Here is a 24734-nt window from a genome sequence, read left to right as displayed (position 1 = left end):
CTGCTGAGGAAGAATGAGGGACCTAAAACCCCACAAAACCATTGCTTCTTAAAGATAATTTATCTCCCCTGATAGCTCATTGTTTGCACAGTCTTCTGCCATTGTCATAATGGAATAGCTGTGGAAATTCTCCAGAAGTAAAAGAAGAGAAGTGGCTGGGAGAAAAGTTAGAGAATTTCCAGAGTTGCGTAAGTTCCCACAAACGTAGGTCCTTCTGAATCACAGCCTTCTAGGGCACTACCACCTGAAAGGCGAGAGCTGAAATCATACAGCTAGGGAAAAAAGAGGTGACAGACACAATTTCAAGGATTCTGAAAGAGAGAACAAGATGGAAAGAGAAGATAAATCATAAACACAGATTAATTTTTATAAAACCTTCTATGGGAGGCTTATGTCCTTCATAATCCATATTTTTCATTGTCATTTATATGTACTCTTCTTTCTTACATCTTAAGAGTTGCTAAGAAAAATGTCTTAAGGAGCCAGACAGATAATAAAGGGGTGCAGGTGCCTGGCTTACCCTTTGCCACAAACCCATTTTTTTTATTAGGCATATGCATACATTCTGTATGTACCCCCCGCCGCCCATGAAAAAGCATACTGTTCCTCTTTCTTCATGGCTTTCGTTACACAAAATCATGAGATGATACCGTAAAACCATGAATGCCATCATAAAGATAATAATGGCCTCACGTCAGGGGTGCAGAGGGAGTGGTGGGGCTTTGGCAGACTGGGGCCCACCACTCCCAGTGTATGACGATGGGGCAGCTGCGGCTCAGTGCCTGACTCTTGTTGCCCTGGGGTAAGGGGCCCCGGGTTGCCAAATTTTTCTGTTGCTGAAGAGTCCAGAAGTCTCAAACTGCTTATGTTTAAATTTTTAAAAAATTAAGTACATTTATAGATTGGACAACTTTACATAAAATTCCTAAATGTGGTTTAGGGGCAGAGGAGCTTTATTTCTCAGCTCGCCTTTATCAAGGGAAGTGACGTAACTGTCTAGTCCATGACTGCTCCACTCCTCATGTCTAGTTCCCTACTTAAGGACCCAGCTTTGAGAATTTAAGGCAAGGTTTAAAAATGGGCTCAAGAGTCACACCTGGCCCAGGTGCCCCTGCTAGAGACACCCAAGTACCCTAGCATTTGAGTACCTACAAACATAAGAACAATTTTGAGGACAGCCCAGATTTACTGAGTGTCACATATTAAGAGGGCTAACATTTGGAGACAGGGAGAAGAGAGAAATTGCCAAGAGACTGATATACTAATTTGGGTGTGAAATGATCAATGCCTGAGGAGCAAATTCTAGACAGTTAAATCTATGGTTCTGGGTGGTTTTTGGATAGGGCTTTTTTTTTTTTTAGTTTTTGGGTTTTGTTTTGTTTTTGAAATTTGTAGTCTCATAGTCTAACTATTATTTACAACTTAAACTACAGGAAGTGTGGAATTATTGCATAGAAATGAAGGAACCAAATATGACCTCTTCTTGAGCTGGAGGAGAGAGGATAGTTGATGATACTAACGTAATTCCAGGGAGGGAACGGGGTACATGGTGGATGTCTCCAAATCCTGGGGTTTCTTCAGAGAATCCCCAGATACCAAGTAACTCAAATTGTCTTTCCCAAATCCTACTTAGAGTCTACCCATCTGTATTTGTCTTGTTTCTCCATGTGTGATGTATGTTTCCTAACGAACCTCATAACATTTTTAAATTCCAGATGCTGCCACTAAAAACTTTAGAGGACATAATTTTCTCTTCAGATTAATTCTTTTTAGATATCACTTAAATTTTGATCTATCTTGTTTTTAAATTTCATTACCAGATTTTACCAGACATTAATGAAGAAACACAGTCCTATTTTTTACATTTATACTAGCTGCTTTGAGAAAGCCCTTGGTACTGTTTGCTCTACAGATCTGTCTCCTTGGCTTAAATCAGGACCATGCCTAAACTTAAGAGATCCTTACTAGATGTTGGTATTAAATAACCCTGGCCAGTTTGTTTGTTTGTCTGTTTGTTTGTTAGGTCAGATTGAAGTTATCATGGATCGAAGACTGATGCAAGATGATAATCGCGGCCTTGAGCAAGGTGTCCATGATAACAAGGTTACAGCTAATTTATTTCGAATACTACTGGAAAAAAGAAGTGTTGTGAATATGGTAGGAAAAAAAATAACTCGTATGTTCTGATGTTGATTGTTCTTTGCCACCCAAAATTTGACATTATGACTTTCCACTTTTTTTATGACTTACAATTCCCGGTGTTGAGATATCTTTATACTAGATGTAGCCTATAGTCACAAGAAAGAGAACCTCAGTTACACATAAGTCAGATTTGCATTTAGGTCATCTTATTTTTTTATTTTTGCTTATTATGTAGATGGAAAATAATGTTAAGGAATCAGTTCAGATGAAATTTTCTGAAATTATTTTGAAAGAAAATAAGAGTTGAATTTAGGAATAGAAACTCGGCCCATTCTTAGGAGATCAAGTTTGATTAGTAAACTTTATTGGAAACCTTTGTGTGCTTATTCTAGTCCTAGACTCCTCTATTGAAAATGGATTTACTTGTCTTCTTGCTCAGTTTTCATTTCTCAGAACAAACCCCAGCATTCCATTAAACGATCTGGCTAAAGCTCCATTAGATGTCAAGCAACATGACAATACATCCCTTCAAGGCGACACCAAAGTCATCATCACCGTCCCCCCATGCTTTACTGATTTCCCACCACAGATGACTCTCTACACAGCCCTTTTTTCCCTCATTCTGCTCTCCTCCTTTCTTCACTGACCCATTCCAGATCTTTTCAGCTCTTCTCAGCTGGCGGCCTCCCCACTGACTTCACATTTGACAGGGCTCTCTGTTCTAGGTATCAACCATCTCCTCCCACGCTTTTCTTCTTCCCTCATGTTGCAGTGGAGACGTCATCCTCCTTCCCTCCCCCTGCCCGGCAGAGCCAGCGTTCCCCTAGGAAACCCTTTCTTCAGGCTTTCAGACACTCTTCCTTGTCTTCTATTAGAAATAAAACCCAAAACAGCCTCCATGCAGACTCCTCCCCTTTTCCCCTGCACTACCATCCTGGCTCCCTCACCCAGTTGAGCCGGTTTGTGAGAGGTTTATGTCATTGCTTCCGTGTCACACTCTGTTCATTTTAGTAGTGCTTTAGCCTCCCCCACACACCTTTGCCAGCGTCACCAGATCCAGTAGATGTTTCACACCCTTTCCAGGATCACGAGATCTATCGTCTTAGTTCACCGTGCAGCAACATTTGACACTGACCATGTCACTTCTTAGAAGACAGTCTGAGCCAGCGTTTCCGTGGTACCGTGCTCATTTGGTTTCCCTCCTGCCTCCCAAGTAGTTCTTTCTCTATCTCTCCAATGGTTATTGATTCAGCCACTAAATTTCAGAGCTCCCAAGGATTGGCCTCATGTCTTCTCCTTTTCTCATTGTATACTTTCTCCCTCTGCAATCTCTCCTACTCCCGTGGCTGTGTGACCACCTCTACACGGATGAAACCTGCGCAAACATTTCACCTCTAACCTGCAGACCCAACCACTTAGCTGTGTCCTACTGTTCAGACCCGACATATCCATGATCACTCTCATGATCTCTCTCCCCCTCCAAATCTGCTCTTTTCTAGTGTTCCCTCTCTCCGGGACTGGCACCACCTTTCATCCAGTGCCACACATGTAGGAGGGACCTCTCATTGGTACTCTCTTTGGCCTGCCCCTTTCTTAAAACAATAATCACCAGTGCTTGGCTCTCTTATTGCCTAAATATTTCAAATCTATAAACTCGCTTATTAAGACCACCCTAACCTAAACATCATGTCTTTCCTGAACCATTCTGCTCCCTTTTCCTGACATATTTGTTCTCAATCAAGTAGGCAAAGTGATTTGTTTTTTCAAAACTCAATCTGACCTCACTGCCCACTTCGGGACCCCTCAGATATCTTCTCATTGCTTTCCTGATAAAAGCCAAAAACCCTTCCCACGGCCTGAAGAGCCCCCTTTGTGATCTGGGCCCTGCCTGTCCCCCAGCCTCATCTAGCATGACTCACACTATTTCTGCTCTGGGCTCACTGATTTTCTTTCAATCCCAAGTACTCCCCATGCACCCTGCGCCCATGGCACCTTTCCGTGGATATTAATACATACATACATACATGGGCATTTCCTTTGCATTTGCCCAGGGAACTGTTCATAGGAGTTGGGTCACGGCTGCCTTGGTCAACTGCTTTTACTTGAGCAGGCCAGAGCACTGTCTTCAGTGCCTCCTCAGAACTGCGCATCTGTCCTCCGTGCATAGATGTGATTATTTTTTATCATTTTCTCTCTCCTCTTTTGGACCATAACTTCACGGAGAGTAGGGGCCATGTTCCTCTGCTTCTAGAATTGTTCCTAACAGAGGAAGCACCCCATCCTTGTTGCAGGAATGAATGCACAAAGGCATCAACGAGGGAGCCGTAACAGCGCCCGATGCCACCACACTTAACCCCAGGCCCCTCTTGCTGCCTCGTCACATGAGGCATGTTCTCTTCCCCCTGCTTGATTCCAGGGACTCGTCTGCTTCATTTTCATGTGCCCCACACGGCTCCTTGCCTGTGGTAGCTATTCTATAAATAAAACACCAGTTGATTGAATGAAATGGCAACAGCTCATTAAAGCCAAGAATTCTTCCAGTATCTAGCATCTTTTAGGAAAAAAAGATTTTAATATCCATTTTTAGATGTCAAGATTTAAACCAGGTCTTGGGATTCATGGTTTAAATCAATTACTGACAAGATAGCTTAATTTTAGGACTGAAACGGCACAGGAAAATCATTGTCTGAGTGCTGGCAGCTACTATCTTTCTCTCCTCCCGAAAATGTTTCCAGCTTTTATGATTTTTTTTCTCTCTATATAGACACTAATTTGCAAAGCTTCTGTTAACTGTGGCAATAAGCATTTTCATGTCAGATCTATAAAGCTTTCACTTAGAAGTAAAATAATTTGTTTATTCCCATTTAGAAACTCCTTGGATAGTAATTGATTGAAATTTGATCCAATGTTTTTATAATCCTGTGTTGGTTAAATTTTTCTTTTGCTCAACTCTAGATTCTTGGACTTAGATCAATAGTTTCTTTTAAATAAAAAATGAACTAGAGAAGAGAAAATACATTTTAATTTCTAGTGACATTGATTAAAAAGACAGTTGATTAAGGAATGTTCCATCTCATATAGCTTAAATTTTCCAGAAAGTACTTTTTTTTTTTTCCAGAAAGTACTTTTATTTTCAACTCAGACTCTCATGTTTAAACCATTGACAGTAGGAAGCAGGGTGATGAGGAGACCCTCTCTGTACAAGAAGACATTTTAGCAGGAGGTCTTCAGCCTGCCGGAGCCTCTGGGAGTAATCTGGGTGACTAAGTAGAACCAAGTCCTGTTCTTGAGTGTTCCACAGAGAGAGAGTGAGAACAGGGACTAGAGTGATACTTTTGAGATGTGAAGATGTCCAGTGGGTTGCTGTAGCTTTATGAGGTGAACTGTCATCCATGGTAATGACACTCAGGGGTCAGCGGAGGTGGAAAATGGGAATTGTCTGTTTGGCATTGACCCTTTAGGTTTTGTTTCCTTGATGCTTACTCCCTTTCTCTTCCCACCGACTGCTGAATACAGTCGAGGGCATTGAACCAGGAATTAGAAGTGCTACAAGTGTTCAGGTATTACAGTTGTGTCATTTGACCTGTGATACCCGTTATTTACGTGTAAGGATAAAGAGCTAGGAGAGATCAGATGAAAAGCTCACATGCTTAGAGGGCTCAGAGAAGTGATGGCATGAGGGAGGTTGGTCAGGTTTCAGGGCAAACGCTTAAGTGAGGTGACCTCAGGTCTGTGATGGGTATGAGGGTACATCCCACTGAGAGCTACAACTCAGCTGCACTTGAGGGAATGTCAGGGCCCTGTGTGACTTGGATTTCCAGTGTTTTGGGTGAAAAAATTAAAAAGTTACCTGTTGTGGGGAGTTTTTTTTATTGTTGTTGACAATTTCAACATGAAATCTCCTGGATGTTTTTTTTCTTTTTTTGAGAGTTGGCCGAAAAACAGACATTAATACCATGCAGACCTACCAAAACCTATCTGTAGGCAAATTTAGCCCACAGATCACCAGGCTTTACCTCTGCATTAAATGAAGTTTATTTCTAAATCTTATGATTCATTATATTTTCATTCATTATTTCTTCTGTCTCTGTCTTTTCCTGCATCCTTTCCCCTACTGTATTTTTCTCTCATTTATTTATATTACATTTGCTTGTTGATAGATTAAGTTCAAAAAACATTTATCAAGTTCCCACCATGTATCAGGTCATACCAAATAAGCAAAAGTGATTCAAGATATCATCTCTTATTATCTTAGATAATTTATTTAGCAAGTTTTGATGTAGATGAATGGAAACCTTTGATATTTAGGGATCACATAACTTAAGTGGGCTTAATGAAGGACACCATGGAGCCTAGTAAGAGATTCTGACTTATGAAATAAGGGCTAGAACCCAAAGGAGGTCTCAACTTGGTGTGGTTTGGAATCAGAATGTGCTGGAAACTCTTTATAATTTCATACAGGCTGAAAGGAAAAAGCTAGACCTGAACAGCTTGAAGCCTTCCAACACACAAGAAACCAAATAATGTATAGAATAGTGTATTAGTTACTGCAAGGCTAGGGAATTCATTTACAGCTTAAACAAACACATAAAATTTCCCATAACAAACATCCATTATCAGCTTTGGGTTTATCATAAAGGTTTCAATTAAAAGATTACCTTTCCAGGAGATTAGTCGAAAAATGATAATTCACCAGCTAAATATCTTGTCAAGCACCTCGTTGCTATAAAAATGTTAAGAAAGTGTATGAATCCTGGAACTTCTGAGAGATTTTGTCCCACCCCGCCTGGCCAGCTTCCAGCGATGTTGTATGTTCTTGGTGCTTTTATAACTCTGAACTACAACTCTTCCATAGACTTCTCTTCCTTATCCTGCTTAGGACAATAAATGGCACAGTTTTTGAATTCTCAAAGCACTTACATTCATGGCATTGTTTCCTTTGACGAGGCTTATCATTAACATGTTTCTGAGCTGAATCACTTTCTTAATCCAAAACTTGTTGAAGAGTGAGACTTAGACATTCCGTTCCAAAAAGAGCGGTTTCTTGTGCAAGGTTGTCTGGGGCGACGGTTGCCGGCACATGTCCACAGAGCTGTGTCAGACCGACAGATTTTGAGATTTGCCTTGGGGGCTAAACTTTGGCTTCCTAGGGCTCATCCCTGGACATTCGGATTAAGTAGATTTGGGTTAGGGTTCAGGGATCCATGTTTAAATCTTCCCAAGCCATTCTTATGTGTGGTCAGTTTGGGGGCACTGAGAGCCAGGGAAACTGGTGCGGGTCAGGAGGAATGGTACATATGCCCACTACTGTTTGAAAGGTATACAAAATCCATCAAGAAGTAGCCCACCTATTCACTGAAGTGTCCAGGGATTCCTCCAAGGGCAGAGAACAAAGCCAGAGAGCTTTTTCTGAATCTTACTTGACCTAGAATGGACTTAATGCCTTCTGATTCTGATACAGCAGGTGTCTTCTTTTCTGTTGGAATCTTTTATCTTTTATTACTGAAAACTGATTTTGTCAGCATTCCTGACCTAGATTATGAAGTCCTTTGATCTTGGAATACATTTAAAGTTTCCGGTTGAAAACTGTTCCCTCAATATTCAACAACATGCATTAAATTTCAGTATTGTTGGTGAATATAATTATCTATGTTTTATGTAATCTTTCTTTTAAAGAAAGAGTGTGGGATGGGTACATATTTTTTTTTACAACTCTTTCAGACCTGATATATTTTGTCAGTATCTTAATATTACAGTGTCCCTCTACTGCCTTTAATTTTTTTTCTCTCTCTCCGTAGTCTGAATTGTAATGGCATCTACAGTTCACTGCTGGCAAGATGCCTGTCACTCTTTGCTCAACACCCTCTGTTCAGTGCTAATCTGACATTCTGAATTTTAAGCCCTGTATCTCCTATAAATCCTATCTTTTCACCCAGATAAGTAGCCAAGCCTTTTATTTGAGCCCCATCTTACAAAAAGGATGCAAAATCAGAGGATATCAGTGAAATGGACAGTTTAAAAATAAGATACAAAATTAAATTTGTTCCACGTGTCACTGTTGATCAAAAAACCTTTCTACATAAATTATTTTCTTCTCAGTGTTTTTCTATGTGTGCTCTCTTATACCTTAGGCATTATTGGTTAAGGTTCTACTTAGTCATTGATTTAATTAATTGAGTGTGTCATCTACCATATGCCTATCCCCAGCCCTGGCAGGCTTATTTAATATCTGAACATGCTGAACCACTTGTCTGAAAGTATATACCATAGCAATGACTAAAATACTTTTTAAATTCTAGTGAATAATTATGTATGAGGTAAATATGTACTAACTATTGCATAACATAATTTAAACAGTTCCTGTTCAGTGGCTGTGATTTACCAAATTTAACAGATGATCTGGGAATACTCATTGTGCTACTTAAAAACCTTATTTATTTTGAGAGTCCCCCCCCCCAAAAAAAAATCCTATAATTGGGTAACATGTATAGAGCATAGCTTTGGATCGCCTCAAGAATTATGGTCTAGTTGAGTATAAATGAAACCATGAGAATATGCTGGGTAAAACCCAAGGAAGAAGAGATCACGTTTGATGGTGTGCAAGATGTATGAATATCCCAACCCGTCTATTTAAGAATTTTGTGGTAGGTTGAGAAAGAGTTTCCATAAAACATTATACCTTATCCTAAAATGTTTTTTTGGAAAACGTTGTTAGGATTTTTAGTACTAAAACAGTGGAAAAAAGATCTTTCTAAACATGAGCTAAGTGGACACTGTTCATTTTCTTATATTGCTTACAGATGAACTTGGTAATCTCTGTGTTGGCTAAGACTGTTAGTTCCAAAATATAATAAAATTAAACATAAACTGCTTATATTTCTTTTCTATTTAAACCTGTTGGGTAATTACATTAATAGTGTGAAAACTGCAAATATGTAACACTTAAGCATTTCTGTTTTTTCTTGATAGGAAGAAGAAAAGAAGTCGGTCAGTTATCCTTCTCTCGTTAGCCACATAACTTCCTTTTTCCTGAATCATCCTGTCTTTACAATGACAGAAAAGATCCCCGTGCCCACCCTTCAGCTGCTAGGTGAATTCTCTCCGTTACTGTCGTCTTTGCCTTGTGACATTCATCTCGTTAATCTGAGGACAATACAGTCAAAGGTATATCCCAAAATGTATCTATAAAGAGTTACTTTTTATAATATATTTGATATAAGGGGATAAGAAGCAGAAAGAAATACAGCTGACCCTTGAACAGGAGGAGCTGGAATGCACTGGTCGGCTTACCCAGGTTGTTTTCGATAAACACAGTACAGGACTGAAAATGTATTTTCTCTTCCTTATGATTTTCTGAATAGTTTCTTTTCTCTAGCTTACTTCATTAAAAGAATACAGTGTAACATACATATAACATATAAAATATGTGCTGATCAACTGTCGATGTTATCAGTAAAGCTTCCAATCAAGCGGAGGCTATTAGTAGTTATGTTTTGGGAGAGTCAGAGTCCTGAGTGGATTTTTGACTTGCGGGGAGGGGGCAGGGGGGTTGTCACCCCTAACCCCCTGCACTGTTCAAGGGTTAACCATACTGTGAGTTTTACTATGCTTCAAGGAGCCTTTAAGAGGACTTGACCTTTAGGTAAAATCATTCTCCCTTTCATTTGGTTAGGGAATATTATCTCTTTATAGATAAGAAAGCAAACTCTGGCCCCAGGGTCACATAATAGTAGGTGGGAGAACAGGCCTTAAGGTCAGCTCTTCTGGCATTTTCCATTCATTTCTGCTTGTTAGCCAGTGTTTCTTGAGGAGTTAGAGAATTAAGAAGCATAGCACTTAATTATTTCTCTATCAGAGGACTTGTACATTGATATCTTTCTCCTGAAAGTCACTGCAACTCAGACCTTTGCATTGAGAAACAAACTCTTTAAAGACATCTAGAGATGGACTAGAAGAAGAGAGGGAAAGGCTTTATTAGATCCGGAATTTTTATTCAGTTAAGACTGCTTTTGTTTACATGTATGCCAACTTTTAAAAGTCAGAGATTGCATTTGAAAAGAATAAAAATTAGACATTTGACATCATTTTTGTCTTTCGTGGAGCTGTTTTGATACTGTGAATTGACATATGCATGGCTGGAAATAGTAAGTGCTTAGGGATTCTGTAGGGAATGTGATAAATGGCCCGAGTATGAAAAAAAGAGAATGTTCACGTTTGAAGACCATGTAAGAAGAGAAAAATGTTTCGTTTAAGCACAAAGAACTAAAGCAAACCAAAGTAAGGATAAATGCCTGCAAATCTGGACATACGGGGCTTTTAAAACTGTAGTGACCAAGAGAAAGAACTTAGGCCTAACTCTGTAGGAATAGCCATTTGGCCCGTGATAATGAATACAGGTGAACGCGGGAGGCCTGCATCTATCTGCATGTGTCAGAAGGCTTGTTCGATCATGTGAACAAACCTGCAGGATTAATTTTGTGCCTGCTATGTTACAGTTACAGCTAAAGGCACTAGGGATACCGTTGTGGGCAAACCCATGACAAACAATAACCCCTGTCTTTCTGAAGCATGGATCCTGAGGAGGGGAGAAAAATAAAGAAGAGAGACGTATAACGTGTTAGATGGTGATAAGTGTCAGGGAGGGAAAGCCGGAGGGAAGGATGGCTCTGGAAGTTGACGCAAGTTTGCATAGTGTGGTTAGAAGAGGACCTTGCCTTAAGGGTGTTAATGGAGTAAAAATCCGAGGGAGGTTAGAGAGTAAGAGACCCATGCAGATTTCTGGAGGTAGAGTGGTCCGGGAAGTGTTACAAGCAAGTAGAAAGGCCTGAACGTGGGTGCTGTGGTGAGAATAGAAGCTCCGTGGGAGCTGGTCTTTTCTTTGATTCCTTGCATCGTTCTGTTGCCTAGAAGAGCCTTGCACATAGAAGGGACTCAGCCACAATTTGCTGATTGAGCAAATCTCATGAGTGCTCTTTCTAGGATTCTGTTAGTCTTTTTGTGGGTCGACTGTTTGACTCACGGAAAGAACACACCAGCGATGGATAGCCTCCCTGAGTTTTCCTCTTATTAATTCATGAGCCAGAGGGAACGAGGCGGTAGAGTGGCGGTTACCAAAGACTCCGAGCCTCAGTCTGCTGCCTCTGGGCATGGATGGTAGAGGATGTTAGCAGCCTATGGATCTGAGGGCTTCTGGGGCACACGGCGGCCACTGTTCCTTCACCTCGTTTCTAGATGTCTCTCCCATGATTATTTTCCGGAAGCAGATCCAGTTGTCTAGAGTCAACAAATGTAGGGTCTCACCCACCATAATCCAGGGCTGGCACCTGTTTTCCATATCACCTCTTTTCTATGGTTACCTGCTTCTTTCATTCTCCCTGCGTGTTGCCTAGCTTTCTGTCACCCAAGTCTCATCTCTTCCCAGATTAAAAATCCCGTTGCTACTCAACTGGTTTATGCTCTCAAGAATTTAGGCTCTGTGTGGTCTGGCCTTCACTCACTGTATCCACTTGGCGTCCCCTTGCTCCTCACGCCCTTTGGGTGGTGGCCCACCTCCACTCCCTGATGGCTGGCAGGGGGCTGAATCAGCTACCTGTTATAAAATGGGGCTGCTCTCAGAGCCACCGCCTCAGGTCTGTGGTGAGAAACACAGAAGCTAATGCTGTGAAGGCCCTTTGAAAACAGAATGCTTTGTAAACATACGTTTGTGTCCTATGGGGCTTGTGGTACTGGTCAGCCCAGGGGCAAACCAGGGTTTTAGCAGAGGAAATAGAGAGCAATTTAACAATTGGGCCAGGAAGAATCAAGGCTGAAATGTTAACGTTTAACCATAACTAGCATGTTGGCTCATGGTCCAAACTCAGTATTTGGGGCTGTTTCACATTATCCTATCAATCAGTGCCGGTTCCTATGTTCGTCTTTGACTCTTAGCACATATTTCTAACAGTTATTTAAAAAGCTCACCAGTAATCCAAGGGGATTGATTTGGCCATTCAAAATCACTTCTTTAAAGAATTGCTTTCTGTCCCTTAACCTCTGATAATAGGAAAATAATCATTGAAAGAAGCTGATGTAGGTATTGAATCAAAGAAAGCTTGGTGCTTAAAAAGATGTCAAGTGTAATTGCATGGTTACACTAAAAGAAGACAAAAATGACTTGGAAGAAATCCAGAAGCCAGACCTCAACATTTTGGATTGTGTTCCTATTTTTATGTGCTGGCAGCTCCAAACATACAATCATGAATTGTTCCTTTGGACGTTGCAAAGCATTTTTCCCATTGAAATAATAGGAACATGGCTCTCGGCTTCTAAGCAAGACCAGAGCTCTGCATTGGTCTGTGTGTAAGTAAGCATTTTCATAACTACCACCTCCCAGTATTTCCACGAAAAACATGTTTGAGAACCCCCCGGAAACGAGGGAGTCACATCTCTCTTCCTGCCTCACTGATGGAGGAGGCCTCTGCTTGCTCAGCTCCTGGGCCACATTGTCAGAAGCTTCCTCACGTCCTAAACCTCATGTGGGCAGCCTGATTCCTCAGGGAGAAAGTGGTTATGGGCTCCAGCAACAGTGAGAGGGGCGAGGGTCTGGAGGTGTGCTGACTCATCACGGTGCTGCAGCATTTCCAACTACCCATCCTCAGAGTCAACGTGTCCGGGTCACACTGGGGAGATTTTTTGAAACCGAGACTTCAACAGGTTTCCCCATCTCTGCAGTTCTGATTCCAGAGGTCTGGGGTGGGGCAACTTAGGAATTAGTAATTTTTTAAAATTCTCATGATTCTAGAAATCACTGTTATCTCCATTTACTAAATTGGGAAAGTAAGAGCTGGAAATTAAATGCCTGAGATAAAATTACGCAGCAGTGAATGGCAGAATTAGGGCCCACATGCAGGTTTTCTGAATCTGGGTGCTGGACAGGGCCTCAGAGGGTGGTGGTGGACTTCTTAAGAGTTACTAAATCTGTTCCTCCCAAATCCAGTTTTTCAGGAATTATTCTGTTTGGTAGATGAGTTTATGTTTTTATATAAGCATATCTTGCTCTTATTTTGTATGTTTTTGGAGAAAAACTGATTGCGTGTCATATAGTTGCAGTCAGCTGAAGTTGGAAGCAAACATCTCTTAAACTGTGTCTCACAGCATTGCCGAGTGCCCCCGCGCAGTCCCGTCTAGCAGTGTAACTGTCAGCCTTCTCCTTCTGTAGGCTCGCCCCCCCCTTCTCCTTACCACCTCCTTTTCTTGTACTGTCAAAAGCTTGACATATTAAAAAGAGGATTCTATAAAGGTTTGAAAACTGGGAACAGGAGCACCACTGAAGTGGTCGGGAACAGGAAAACCATGCCATCATCAGGAAGGGGTATTAATTAAGGGACAAGGGAGTCTTGGTAGAGAGGATGCTGGGAGAATCTCACGGGGGCCAGATCATCGATCGGGGTTCTATAGGCTGGAGTGATAGGTTCAGCCTGGAATGCAGACATTCCAGGGACCAGAAGGAATTTGATTAAGCCATTTAATTAGGCTTCATGGAGCTATGCTGCCTTGATGTTTTGCACAATGATACGTTGTTCGACCTTTTTCCTCTCCCCCAGATTATTTCCACCACTTTTATGTTCAGATGTATTTTTATTTAATTCACTTACAGATCTGTATCTTTGTATCTGTATCCACCTCTATCTCTGTATATTACATTTAGCTCTATTCTCTTTGACATTTTATTCTGATTCTGCTTAACCATTTCTTGCAGATAGTTAACTAATCATTTCAACATCAGCACCACTTACTGAACAAGATTTTCTTTCTCCACTTGTTTATACCGCCCCCTTTTCTTATAAGAGGCAGTTTAAGGTATTTCTTCATTTTGCCTCTCTTATAAGAATTGGTTGGTGCTTTATTAATCTCCCTGGCATCTGGAAAGGTGAAAATTGTGGAGAAAATTTCCTTTGTTGTACATATCTAAGAACAGCCATTCACCTTACCTGTTCTTTCTGTCATCTTATCTTGTTGATCAAAACAGGATAACTGTTATTGGACATTTTAATGAATACCCTGGAAAATGAATTTCTACTGGTTATTTCCTGTCTCAGGACTTAAAACACTGTGCAATTTTCTCACTTTTCCAGTTGCCAGAATAACACGAAAAGATGGATGTCGGTAGTCGTTTTCAAGGAATCTGGGCAGGTTGGAGAAATTTTTCCACTAGGTGTTTAGCTCTGCCGTAATTTATTAGACCTTAGACATTCTTTGAGGAGGGTGGGGACACATTTCTCTTGGAGAATGTATTCAAAGTTACAGCTTCTCTCTTCTACAGAAAAAAAGTGTGCACCCATAACATTTACTAGTTTCCAGAAGTGTACTTCTCTATGAATCTCGCATTATTAATGAGCAAATCAGGTTTCTTTTGGTGTGAGACCAGACCGGCACAGCTTTCTATTCTGAGTTCTCACCCACTTTGGTAAAGGAACACTGGCTTGCTCCTTTGCTTATGAGACCCTGCCATGTGTGTGGATAATTTTCAACATGGCCTTAAATCCTGCTTAAAATGGGGTGAATGGATGGGTAGGCAGGCCGGATGGGTGGAAATGACTGTGTCCACGCCTTCCTTTCTGAATTGATGTATATTTTGATAAATCGTGGTTTTAGTGCTGCTGGAACTTTGGATTAAATACTCCCTTTTTCTAACCTCAGATCAGACAGTGAGCTCCTTCCGGTTGTAGGCTTTTCTTCTATTACATTAGAAGTGATCTTTCTCCTTTCCCTCCCTGCCATGAGCACCAGTCCTTAGCCAGGGCGAAGGCAGGAGGGTGAAGCTGTTACTGTCCTGCTGCCTTTGTTTGAGCCCTCACCTGCACTTACCACCTGGTTCCCTTAGCACACAGCCCCTCATTCTCCCACTTGCCTCATTCACAACGTGGCAGTGATAATAGGACCCACCTCAGAGATGTGCTAGGGATTAAATGACTCACTTAGAAGAGTGTCTGGCAGGTAGTAAGCACAGGGTGCTTGACAAATGAAGTTCTTAACAGTCACGAGCAGCGGTGATTGTTACTAAAAATGAAGTAAAAATGTAGGAAATTTTTTTAATTGAAGGTTGAAGTTTATTCCCAAAATAAATCTTGATGTCACCTTGACCTGTATTCTTTATATATGTTTTTTTTTTGGGGGGGGGGTTAAGATTTATTTATTTATTTGACAGAGAGAAGGAGATCACAAGTAGGCAGAGAGGCAGGCAGAGAGAGAGGGAAGCAGGCTCCCCGCTGAGCAGAGAGCCCCGCATGGACCCAGGACCCTGAGATCATGACCACTGAGCCACCCAGGCGCCCCTCCTTATATATGTTTTTGAAAACTCTGAGCAGTTATTAATAAAGTACCTAAAATTGTCTACATGCCAGGCATTATGCTGAGGGTTTTCTTTGTAAAGAGAGCCTTATTTAGCTCTCCCAGCAGTACTGTGAAGGTGGGCAGTATCGTGCCCCCATGTTTCAGAAGAGGACACTCGCTGACCAAGAGATGGTAGGTAGCCTTCCCAGGTCATGCGGCCCATAAATGACGTGCCAAGGGGCGCACCCCAGCATGGCTGACTCCAGATCCCCGCCCAGAACCTCATACTCCTCTTCTCTGGGAACAAAGGGAAGCGAGAGTGCCGAAAATGTTAGGGAATACTCTGCCTGTTTCTCTCTTGACCACTCAGTCATGACGGGACACCCTTAGAAGGATCCACCCACCATCTGCGGGGAGGATGATGAAGGACTAAGATAGGGTGGATCGGTGATCATTGCTAGTTGACCATGAGAGGGCATGTTTCGTGACTGGGACGTTCACGTGCACTTAAATGTAATAATGCAAACTTGCATACCACCTCCCCGTTTCAGAGACTGTTGTGAGAGGAATTGAGTTCTTCCGTGAGAAGTATTCCGTACAGGGTCCCGCACACGGCGAGCGCTCAGAAAGCATTAGCTGCGGTTACTGTTACCGTCACTGTGGTTGGCACTTGATCCTCCAAGGGGCGCTTCGGGAGTCTCACCGAGTTTTCTGAGTTCTGAGAAGTTAAATGACATATTCGCAGACGCAGGACTGGTTCATGGTAGAACCAAACCAAACCTTGCCTCCGATCCAGCTTTTTCTAACCTCGATGGCTTCATTCTGCCAGCCGCACCGCCTTCCCTCCACTCCCCCCAGTCACCAGAGAAACCTCACCGGCCCCACTTAGCCTCAGAGCCGCCGGTTGCTTTATCCAGTGGAAGTTAGTTCCACAGTGGATTCTCCGAGTACCTTCGGAACACCGGAGTCCTCCTGAGGGGATTCAGCCTTCGCTGTGATCTGAGCTGTTTCACAGACACACTCGATTTGAAGCTCACCTTGCACAGTGCTTGGCCCAATGTCAAATTTTCTTCCCTACCCCCTTCCCTTTTTGTGTGTTTTTTCCTGAGGTCCGGATAGTACTCATACACTAATGAGTGTGAAAACAGGTCTTTCAGAGTCTGTTTACTCTCCTCGAGTGAACAGCATCTTTTTGGTGAAGGTATCTGTTTTCTTGCATGCATATTCAAGTTAAATTCACAGTTTCCCTACTTTGAAAAACAGTTTTCTTGGAAATAAAATGACAAGACAGACTTTGAAACTGAAAAACTGCTGCTTTGCCTCAGGTATTTTTGCTTGAAAACTGATACTTTCATGAATATTTAATTTTTAAAAACTTGGACACGATGATTGCTATTTCAGTTGGTGTTCTGGTCCTTACGAAAGCGATACAGTTTTGGTTTTGAGAGAAAGTGTAACTTTTTTTTCCAGCAGTGAAAATTACTCTTTATGAATTCAATTTCGACTTTTCGTATTGTTTAAATCTCTTGTAAAACTAATGGCAAAATTCCAAAGATGCTTCCTTTCCTCTTCTTTGTTTTTTTTTTTTATTGTCACCTCCAGTCTGCTAAAGGCCTCACACGCTCATTATTTCAAGAGCACATGTGTTTGCCATGTTGCTCTAGTGAATTAAAATGGCCAAATGCTTCCCCCTCTCTCTCTGCCTGCCTCTCTGCCCACTTGTGATATCTCTCTCTGTGTTAAATAACTAAATAAATAAATAATCTTTAAAAAAAAAGAAAAGGATGCCTGAGTGGCTCAGTGGGTTAAGCCTCTGCCTTCAGCTCAGGTCATGATCCCAGGGTCCTGGGATCAAGCCCCATGTCAGGCTTTCTGCTTAGTGGGGAGCCTGCTCCACCCCCCCCCCCCCCCGCCCCCTCTGCCGCCTTCCACTCTCTCTCTCTCTCTCTCTCTCTGTCAAATAAATAAATAAATAAATAAATAAATAAATAAATCTATCTTTAAAAATGGCCAGAGTCTTTGGTTATAATGATAGGGACTTTTTAAAGAGCCTCACAAATAGACCGCATAAATAGTGAATCTGAATTGTGACTTTGTTATGATTTTGATGCATAATCGTTGACATATAGTTTGGAGGGTCTCTGATTCCTCAGCTACAAAGTTATGATGTCATGAAAGAAAAATTGTGAATAAAAAGTTAAGTGAGAGTATTGATTAATTGGTAGGTGTTTGGAAAATAGTCACCAGTACTTAATTGATAGATTCCATTGATAGAAATAATAATAGCTAAAATGTACCCAGGGCTTCCTCTGCTGCAGACACTTGGCTGAGTCCCTATTACACAATTGAATTTCATCTCCATTTTATGATAAAGGAGAAACCAGGTTTTGCTAAAAGCATCTAAGAAATTGCAGAACTAGCATCTAGATCTTGAGCTGCCTGACTCCCAGCCAAGGTTTGGATCCATTTTCTACAGCTTCTGTACCAACACTTTCTGTCTCATAAGCTAAGCCACCATAAATAGTATTTTCAGCGTCTTATGAGACACCACGTCTCCAGGAAGAAGGGAAACCTGCATTAACTCCATTTTGCAGACAGACAAACTGATGCTTAGGTAATCAGTGACTATTCTAAGCCTAGACACTTAGCACATGACAGAATTATCCTTGTTTTTCTGCTGGAGACCTTGTATAGGATACACGAAGGATTTTTTTTTTACTGTGCTCTTTTCATGCTGTTTTGGGACTGTGTGAAACACATTGAAATTTTATTAGAAATCTTTATCATATGATTTAAACCTGCTATGTTTATCATGTTGGTCCTGTGATGATTCAGAATTCCTTAAATGACTTTTTTCCTCTCCCTTCAAACAAAATCGTAGCAGTACCACTACAAAATACCAGTGTGAAATGTCATAATGCAGGTTATTCCAGCCAAGAATCTGAGGTGAGGACAGCTTTAAATTGTTCAGGCACATTAAAATCAAATCAGTGATGAGAATGCTGGCAGCTCTTCACCAAAGATGTCTCTATGGCACATTTAAAAACTGTATGCCCTAGTGAGGATGATTAAGAACTCGGACATATGTGTATCTGTGGCCACAGAGGAGAAAAGGGGATCATTTTCATCACACGTCAGTGCTGAGCACACTCAACTCCTTTGAATAGCTGTATCTTTCTTAATTCATCCAAGGATTCTTAATTTGTGTTGCTTATTGTTAGAAACATTGCCCCCCTTTAGGAAACATAAAATTTATTAAGAGACTTGTAATTTAAAATAATCAGAGCACTCACGGCATCCTTATTTAAATGGATGCAGGAAATTTTACTGCAAGAAAGTGTATATTGATCCCTGTAGCTGACTTGTCATGTTTAGTATTTTTCTCTTTGCCTGCACAAGAAGAATAGCTTCTGTAATGTGAATTTAAATGATACATCAAGCTAATAAATGTGGTTGGCCTAGCAAGTGATAAGCATAACTAATTCAATTTAAATGTCTTTTATATAAAAATAATGAACCAATGCATTAAAGATTAAAAATTTTAATGCAATTAGCAAAAATTAGCATTCAATAAAGAAGTGTGTTTCAGTTTTGAGATGGATGATGTATCATGCAGTGTCCAGATAAGGACTAAATTCAGGCACACTTTATTCAGCTGATGTATATGTTAAAAACTAAATAAATAAAAATTCAATGCTTTTTTTGCCCCTTTGCAGCAACGTGGATGGAACTAGAGGGTATTATGCCAAGTGAAATAAATCAATCAGAGAAAGATAATTATCATATGATCTCACTCATATGTGGAATTTAAGAAACAAAACAGAGGGGATCGTAGGGGAAGGGAGGGAAAAGTATAACAAGACCAGACCAGAAAGGAAGAGAAACTGTAAGAGACTCTTAATCATAGGAAACAAACTGAGGGTTGCTGGAGGGACGGGGTAAGTGGGAAATAGACATTAAGGAGAGCACATGATGTAATGAGCACTGAGCATTATATAAGACTGATGAATCACCGAGCTCTACCTAGACGTGAAGCCAATAATTTATTATATGTTAAGTAATTGAATTTAAATTTAATAAATAAATAAATGCTTTATTTGAAGAAACTTTGATAAAACAGCATGTGACTTGTAGACAAAAGGACACCCAGGTCCTCAGGGACTGTACTGGGAACCAGGGCATGAGGTGACTTAACAAGGAGCCTTAAAATTTAGTGTCCTCTGCCTCCTTGTGGGGGGAGGTAGAGGGAATGTAGCAGGTATGACAGTGAATGTGAGACCTGAGGGGAAATGAATGTTCTCGGCATCACTGCTAAATAAAGTGAGCATTTGTGGTTGGAGGACACTGACTTCAAGACGGTGGAGTATACGGTGGTGTCGCTATTTGCCTTAATGTCACTGTGGCGTGTTGGCGCTCTCTGCCCATCTGCAGGTGGATGGCAAGCATTCCGATGAAGCAGCCTTGATCCTCCACAGGAAAGGGTTTGACTGCCGCTTCTCTAGCAGAGACACGGGTCTGCTTTGTTCCACGACCCAGGGAAAGGTGAGCTGAAAAGAGATTTTTGCTTGTTGACTTCATGTACTTTGATATCCTTGTTTTCTGCTAATAATTCTGACAGTAAGAAGGTAATGTTTCATCGCCTCTTCACCGACTCATTCCCATCAGCTGATATAATTAGCTCAAATCTCTCCATCTTAAGATTCAGGTTCCTGGGTGGCCCAGTCATTAAGCTTCTGCCTTTGGCTTGGCTCATGATCCTGGAGTTCTGAAATCTCAAATAAATAAACAAAATCTTAAAAAGAAAAAAAGAAAGAAAGAAAGAAAAAGAAAGCAACTTTCTCCACCTTCAGTCTCTCTTCCTTGTCAGTATCCAAAATCCGTGTCTGGAACATGGGCACCTGTGAGGACAACATTCTCCTCCATTCTTAGGCCTTCCATTGCCAACAGACAAAGCATCTTCTTCCCACCCACTCTCTCCATACTTCCTCCTGTCTCACACATGCTCATGTAGGATCCAGTCCTGCAAAGTCTCAAAGGGGCTAAAGCAGGTTCTATAATAACTAAAGTGGGGTTGCAGTAGGGAAGTGACAGGAAGCAGTGACACTCTGGCCATTCGGGGAGTTTTACCACAGCCCTGAAGCAGCCTCACTGAGCTCCAGTCAGTTGTTTCCACAGGGGACACGAGGGTCTGGATCTCCTGGTCAAGCCAGATTTGCATGGGAGTCCAAGGGGTCCTCAGGCTGACCTGCTGGTTGCCTCATTTTTATGTCTCCTTTGAACTGGTCTTGCTGATAGTTCCCACAGGCCTCTCCTTGGAAGGAAAAGAACCTCCGGCCTTGTGCCTCTGGCTCTGAGCGGGTTGTGCTCAGAGAAGGCAGTTGAATGGCACACAGGCAGGTCTCTGCCCCATGGGGCAGCTCTTCTCCAAAACCTTACAGATACCCTATAGATCAGACTCAAGTGATTCACTTCCAACCCTATAAATTAGAATGTGCATCGGATATGAAAAGGATAGAAAAGAAAATGTGGTAGGGGGTCATAATCCACTTAGGTAGATAAGCTGCTCCATTTCTTGTATCATGCCCTACATAGAGTTGGTGCTAAGAAAGCACCGATGGTTTTTTTTTTTCCTTTTTTCGTTTTACCTTATTACTGATGTTGTACGTATACTTGGTTGTAAGCATTTGTATATAGATGTTAAGGCCTCAAGTCTTAAGGGGATTATAGGATCCAGAGAGACATGGGGTGAGGGTAGTACTTTCCCAGCCCCCCAACCTTCAAAATGGGAGTCCCTGATATGAGCAGCCTTCCTTGTAGCAGGCCTCTGTCCTTTCTCTCAGCTCTTTGGGTACAAGAAGAACTATGACTGTTAGGTGTTAAGTGTTGAGTATAAGAGGATATGGATGTTTTTAAAGCTTGCTGGCACATAGATGTTTTTTCTTTTATTGAAAAAGTGGTCTCTGCACAATGATAAATTATTGAGAAATTCGGAAGAAGAAAGTAGAGCGAGCTGTCCTTCTAGGTGTCCCTCCAAGGACAGTCTGTGTGTCCAAGCACGCTGAGCTGTATCTAATTTCCTTCCCTTTCCTCTTTTGACTTTAAAAGGAAACTAAATACGCGTTTTCATTCTACTGTTTTCTACTGACAAAATATATAGATGTGCCAGTAATCTTTCCTCAAAGTTGACCTAACTGCAACTTTTTTGTTGCTTATTTTCCAGATTTTGGTACAGAAGCTTTTTAGCATGTTTACTGTCACAAGTCTCATACCTTCATCATTATCCTTGATGCATTCACCTCCAGACGCCCGAAATATAAGTGAGATCAACTTGAGTCCCATGGAAATCAGCACATTCCGAATCCAGTTGAGATGAACCTGGCTTTCAGATTTGGATTGGGAAGCATTGTCTTTTATACACTTCTAGGTTTGACGTGCAATAAGGAAGCACATTATTTTAGCTTCAGGCTACTGTGAGGACATGAATTCTGTGATTGTTACTTTTTTTTTTTTTTAACCAGTATAGAAAGAAAAAAAAAAAAAAGCCATGCGATAGCCAATTTTTTTTTTTTTAAGTTCCATCCATGAACCACCACCATCAGTATGAATCGATGCAACAATGAAGGAAGAAATGTCTAAAACAACCTCTCCACAGATTGTATCTCAGGTTAAATGCTAACTAACTATATCTGTGTCGGGGGTTGTGAAGAGATTGTTAGAAGTAGTCATGTTGCTGATCCTTCATTAGTTTTACAGAAATACCCATTTTTACCAAAATGGAATAAAAGGCTGAGGGGTAAAAGCTAATGGCCAAAATGGTTGCAGTCGTTCATACTCATTGGAAAAATTTTGTGTATTGAAATATGTGGAAAAGTGCAATCCATCAACCCTCACGATACCTATACATCATTGATCTTCACACCCTTTTCTAATGTACCACTTGACCCCTCCCTTCTCACCCTTTGTAAGTATTTCCAGAAATAGCAGATTTTGAATCATGCAATAGTAGAAAAAGAGGCATATTTTCATTACTTGACAACGTGGGATAGGTGCAATTTATTCCATTGTCACTAAAATAGAAGAAGCAATTCCATAGGTACCATAACCTGTTTTAGGTACCACAAGGTGTCTTTTTACACAGCTCATTTGAATACAGATGTTCGGAGAGGGGTTTTCTATTTTAAAAATAACCATATCAAGATAAATGTGCCTTATTTTTTTATAAGTCTTGTTAAGTCTTTTGGTGTCCCATGTGACTGAGGAAGGGGGGAGAGGGCGGGGGTGGGGAGGAAGTGGGTACTTTCGATGACACATGACGTGTTATCAGTTTTGCCTGACAATGCTGGCCACGTTCTGATCTGTTTCATTAAATTTGTGGGTGATGTTATTCTAAACATGTTGACTATTTGAATGTACGGAGAGGTCAGAAAACAAAGAAGAAAAAATACTGTTAATTACAATACGCTGCTGCCAGGAAGACTGCAGCTTGAAGCAAGGATTTTGTAACATGCAAAATCCATACACTTGTCCCATTTCGCAGGAGGTAACTCAATGAAAGAATGCTTTAAAAGGGACCCTGTTTTGAAACCCACTTATATGTAGCTCATAATTATATGTAGCTCGTGATTTATTTTATTGAAGAACACGAGTGTTGAGTGAATTCCAAACTTGTGTACATGCTAACCTCAAAGGGAAGTTCCAAGCCTATGTGCCATTATAATATGTGTGATAACATTTGTTTGAGATCATGATTAACGTGTCATTGAAGTTGAAGCAACATTAGAAACATCTAGAACATTCAGTTTTAGGATAGAAAGGATTCACTGAGTATGTACACTTTTGAAAATTCTCTGTGTTACCTAATGAATTTAGTATTCTCTGACTTTACACTTCCCTCTTACCTCCTGCCAGTCCAACATCTTTACAGAGAAGTTGAAACCTAATTTCTGTTTCACCATGTAGTCTGGTGATCACCTGTTTTGTTTTGTTTTTTTTTTAATCAAGATGCAGCTCCTAAGATTATTGCTAAGTTATGTTAAGTTCATAAACTTTTTTCGCCTTTATTAATTAAGGAAACAATACTAGTGTTGATGAAGATATTATAAGGGAGTAATTTCATGCAATAAACATGTACTGTAAGTTTCCTTCCTCATTTTGGGAGATAAACAACTAAAAGGAAAAGAAAAACCACACTTCCTTTTTGTGGACATCTATAGATGTTAAGATTGCCAGAAGCAAATCCCAGGAATAAGATCAGTATTTTCTTTGCATCTTAAATGTAAAACCTTCCTTTGGGAGTTCACTGTGTTCTGTGGTTAAGTGGGTGTGCTTAATCATTCTGGAAATTCTGATCAGTTGAAATAAAAAATCTTGATGCAATAACAGTGGTTTTGCCACTTCTGGTTGTTGGAGATGGATTTGTCCCATGTCAGTCGGGGTCTTAGTGTGTGTTGCCACCAGCTGCTCACAGGTAAAGCAGAAATTCTCTTGAAACCAGCAAGTTTCTGCTTTTTATTTTTAGAATAAATCATCAGGGAAATGAAGAGAGGACGCTTTTGCTTTGGGTTGTGGTCAAGAACTGATTAAATAATTTTAGTGTCTCTGGCACACACTAAAAACCATACACTTCAGTTGTGATCTCGGTGGCATATTTGTTTGCTTAGGTTTTATTATGTTTGTTATCGCAGATGTTCAGTTAAGCAACTAGTTCGTTCCTTTTTGTGATCTTTGTTTTTCTTTTTGAATATTTGATCTTATATCTGCAGTGTTTGAGAACTTGGCATCCTTGTTTTCTTCAAATACTGATTAAAATAAAATGCTACAAAATGTGTTGTGAAACATTGTAATTACGTTCCCATGTCTTTGTTGTACTTGTGCCGAAATGTTTTCACATTGCTTTGTCTAGAAGAAAATCTTTGCTTTCGTTTTGATTATGTTGCTTATCTTGGAATCAAATAGGTTTTGATATTTTTCTCTTTGAAGATTTTATATCTTTTTGGGAATATGTAATATAAGATCTCTAATAAAAGATGAACCTTACCATGTACATAGTCCTCTAGAGTGCTGCTTAAGACTTACTTGGTCAATGGGGCGCCTGGGTGGCTCAGTGGGTTAAGCTGCTGCCTTCGGCTCAGGTCATGATCTCGGAGTCCTGGGATCAAGCCCCGCGTCCTCGGGCTCTCTGCTCAGCAGGGAGCCTGCTTCCTCCTCTCTCTCTGCCTGCCTCTCTGCCTGCTTGTGATCTCTCTACCAAATAAATAAATAAAATCTTAAAAAAAAAAAAA

The 24734-nt window shown here is 40.8% G+C and overlaps 1 protein-coding gene across 2 annotated transcripts in view; it reads left to right on the top strand.

Moving 5' to 3' along the window:
* MAN2A1 (mannosidase alpha class 2A member 1) overlaps positions 1–24496 on the top strand; it is a 166611-nt gene extending 142115 nt beyond the window's left edge. The window contains exons 19-22 of one of the 2 annotated variants that reach the window (XM_032845154.1): positions 2024–2157; positions 9112–9306; positions 19885–19995; positions 21674–24496. In XM_032845154.1, coding sequence (XP_032701045.1) covers positions 2024–2157; positions 9112–9306; positions 19885–19995; positions 21674–21826 — 593 coding nt within the window. In that variant the 3' untranslated portion in view covers positions 21827–24496. The remainder of the gene's footprint in view (positions 1–2023; positions 2158–9111; positions 9307–19884; positions 19996–21673) is intronic. The other variant, XM_032845164.1, reaches the window with a different exon arrangement.
* Positions 24497–24734: the final 238 nt, after the last annotated feature.

Source organism: Lontra canadensis, unplaced genomic scaffold, assembly GCF_010015895.1.
Source record: "Lontra canadensis isolate GAN:19392208 unplaced genomic scaffold, GSC_riverotter_1.0 scaffold4, whole genome shotgun sequence".
Classification (NCBI taxonomy): Eukaryota; Metazoa; Chordata; class Mammalia; order Carnivora; family Mustelidae; genus Lontra; species Lontra canadensis.
Note: the sequence above shows the minus strand (reverse complement) of the source record. Positions and strands in the feature narration are given on the sequence as shown.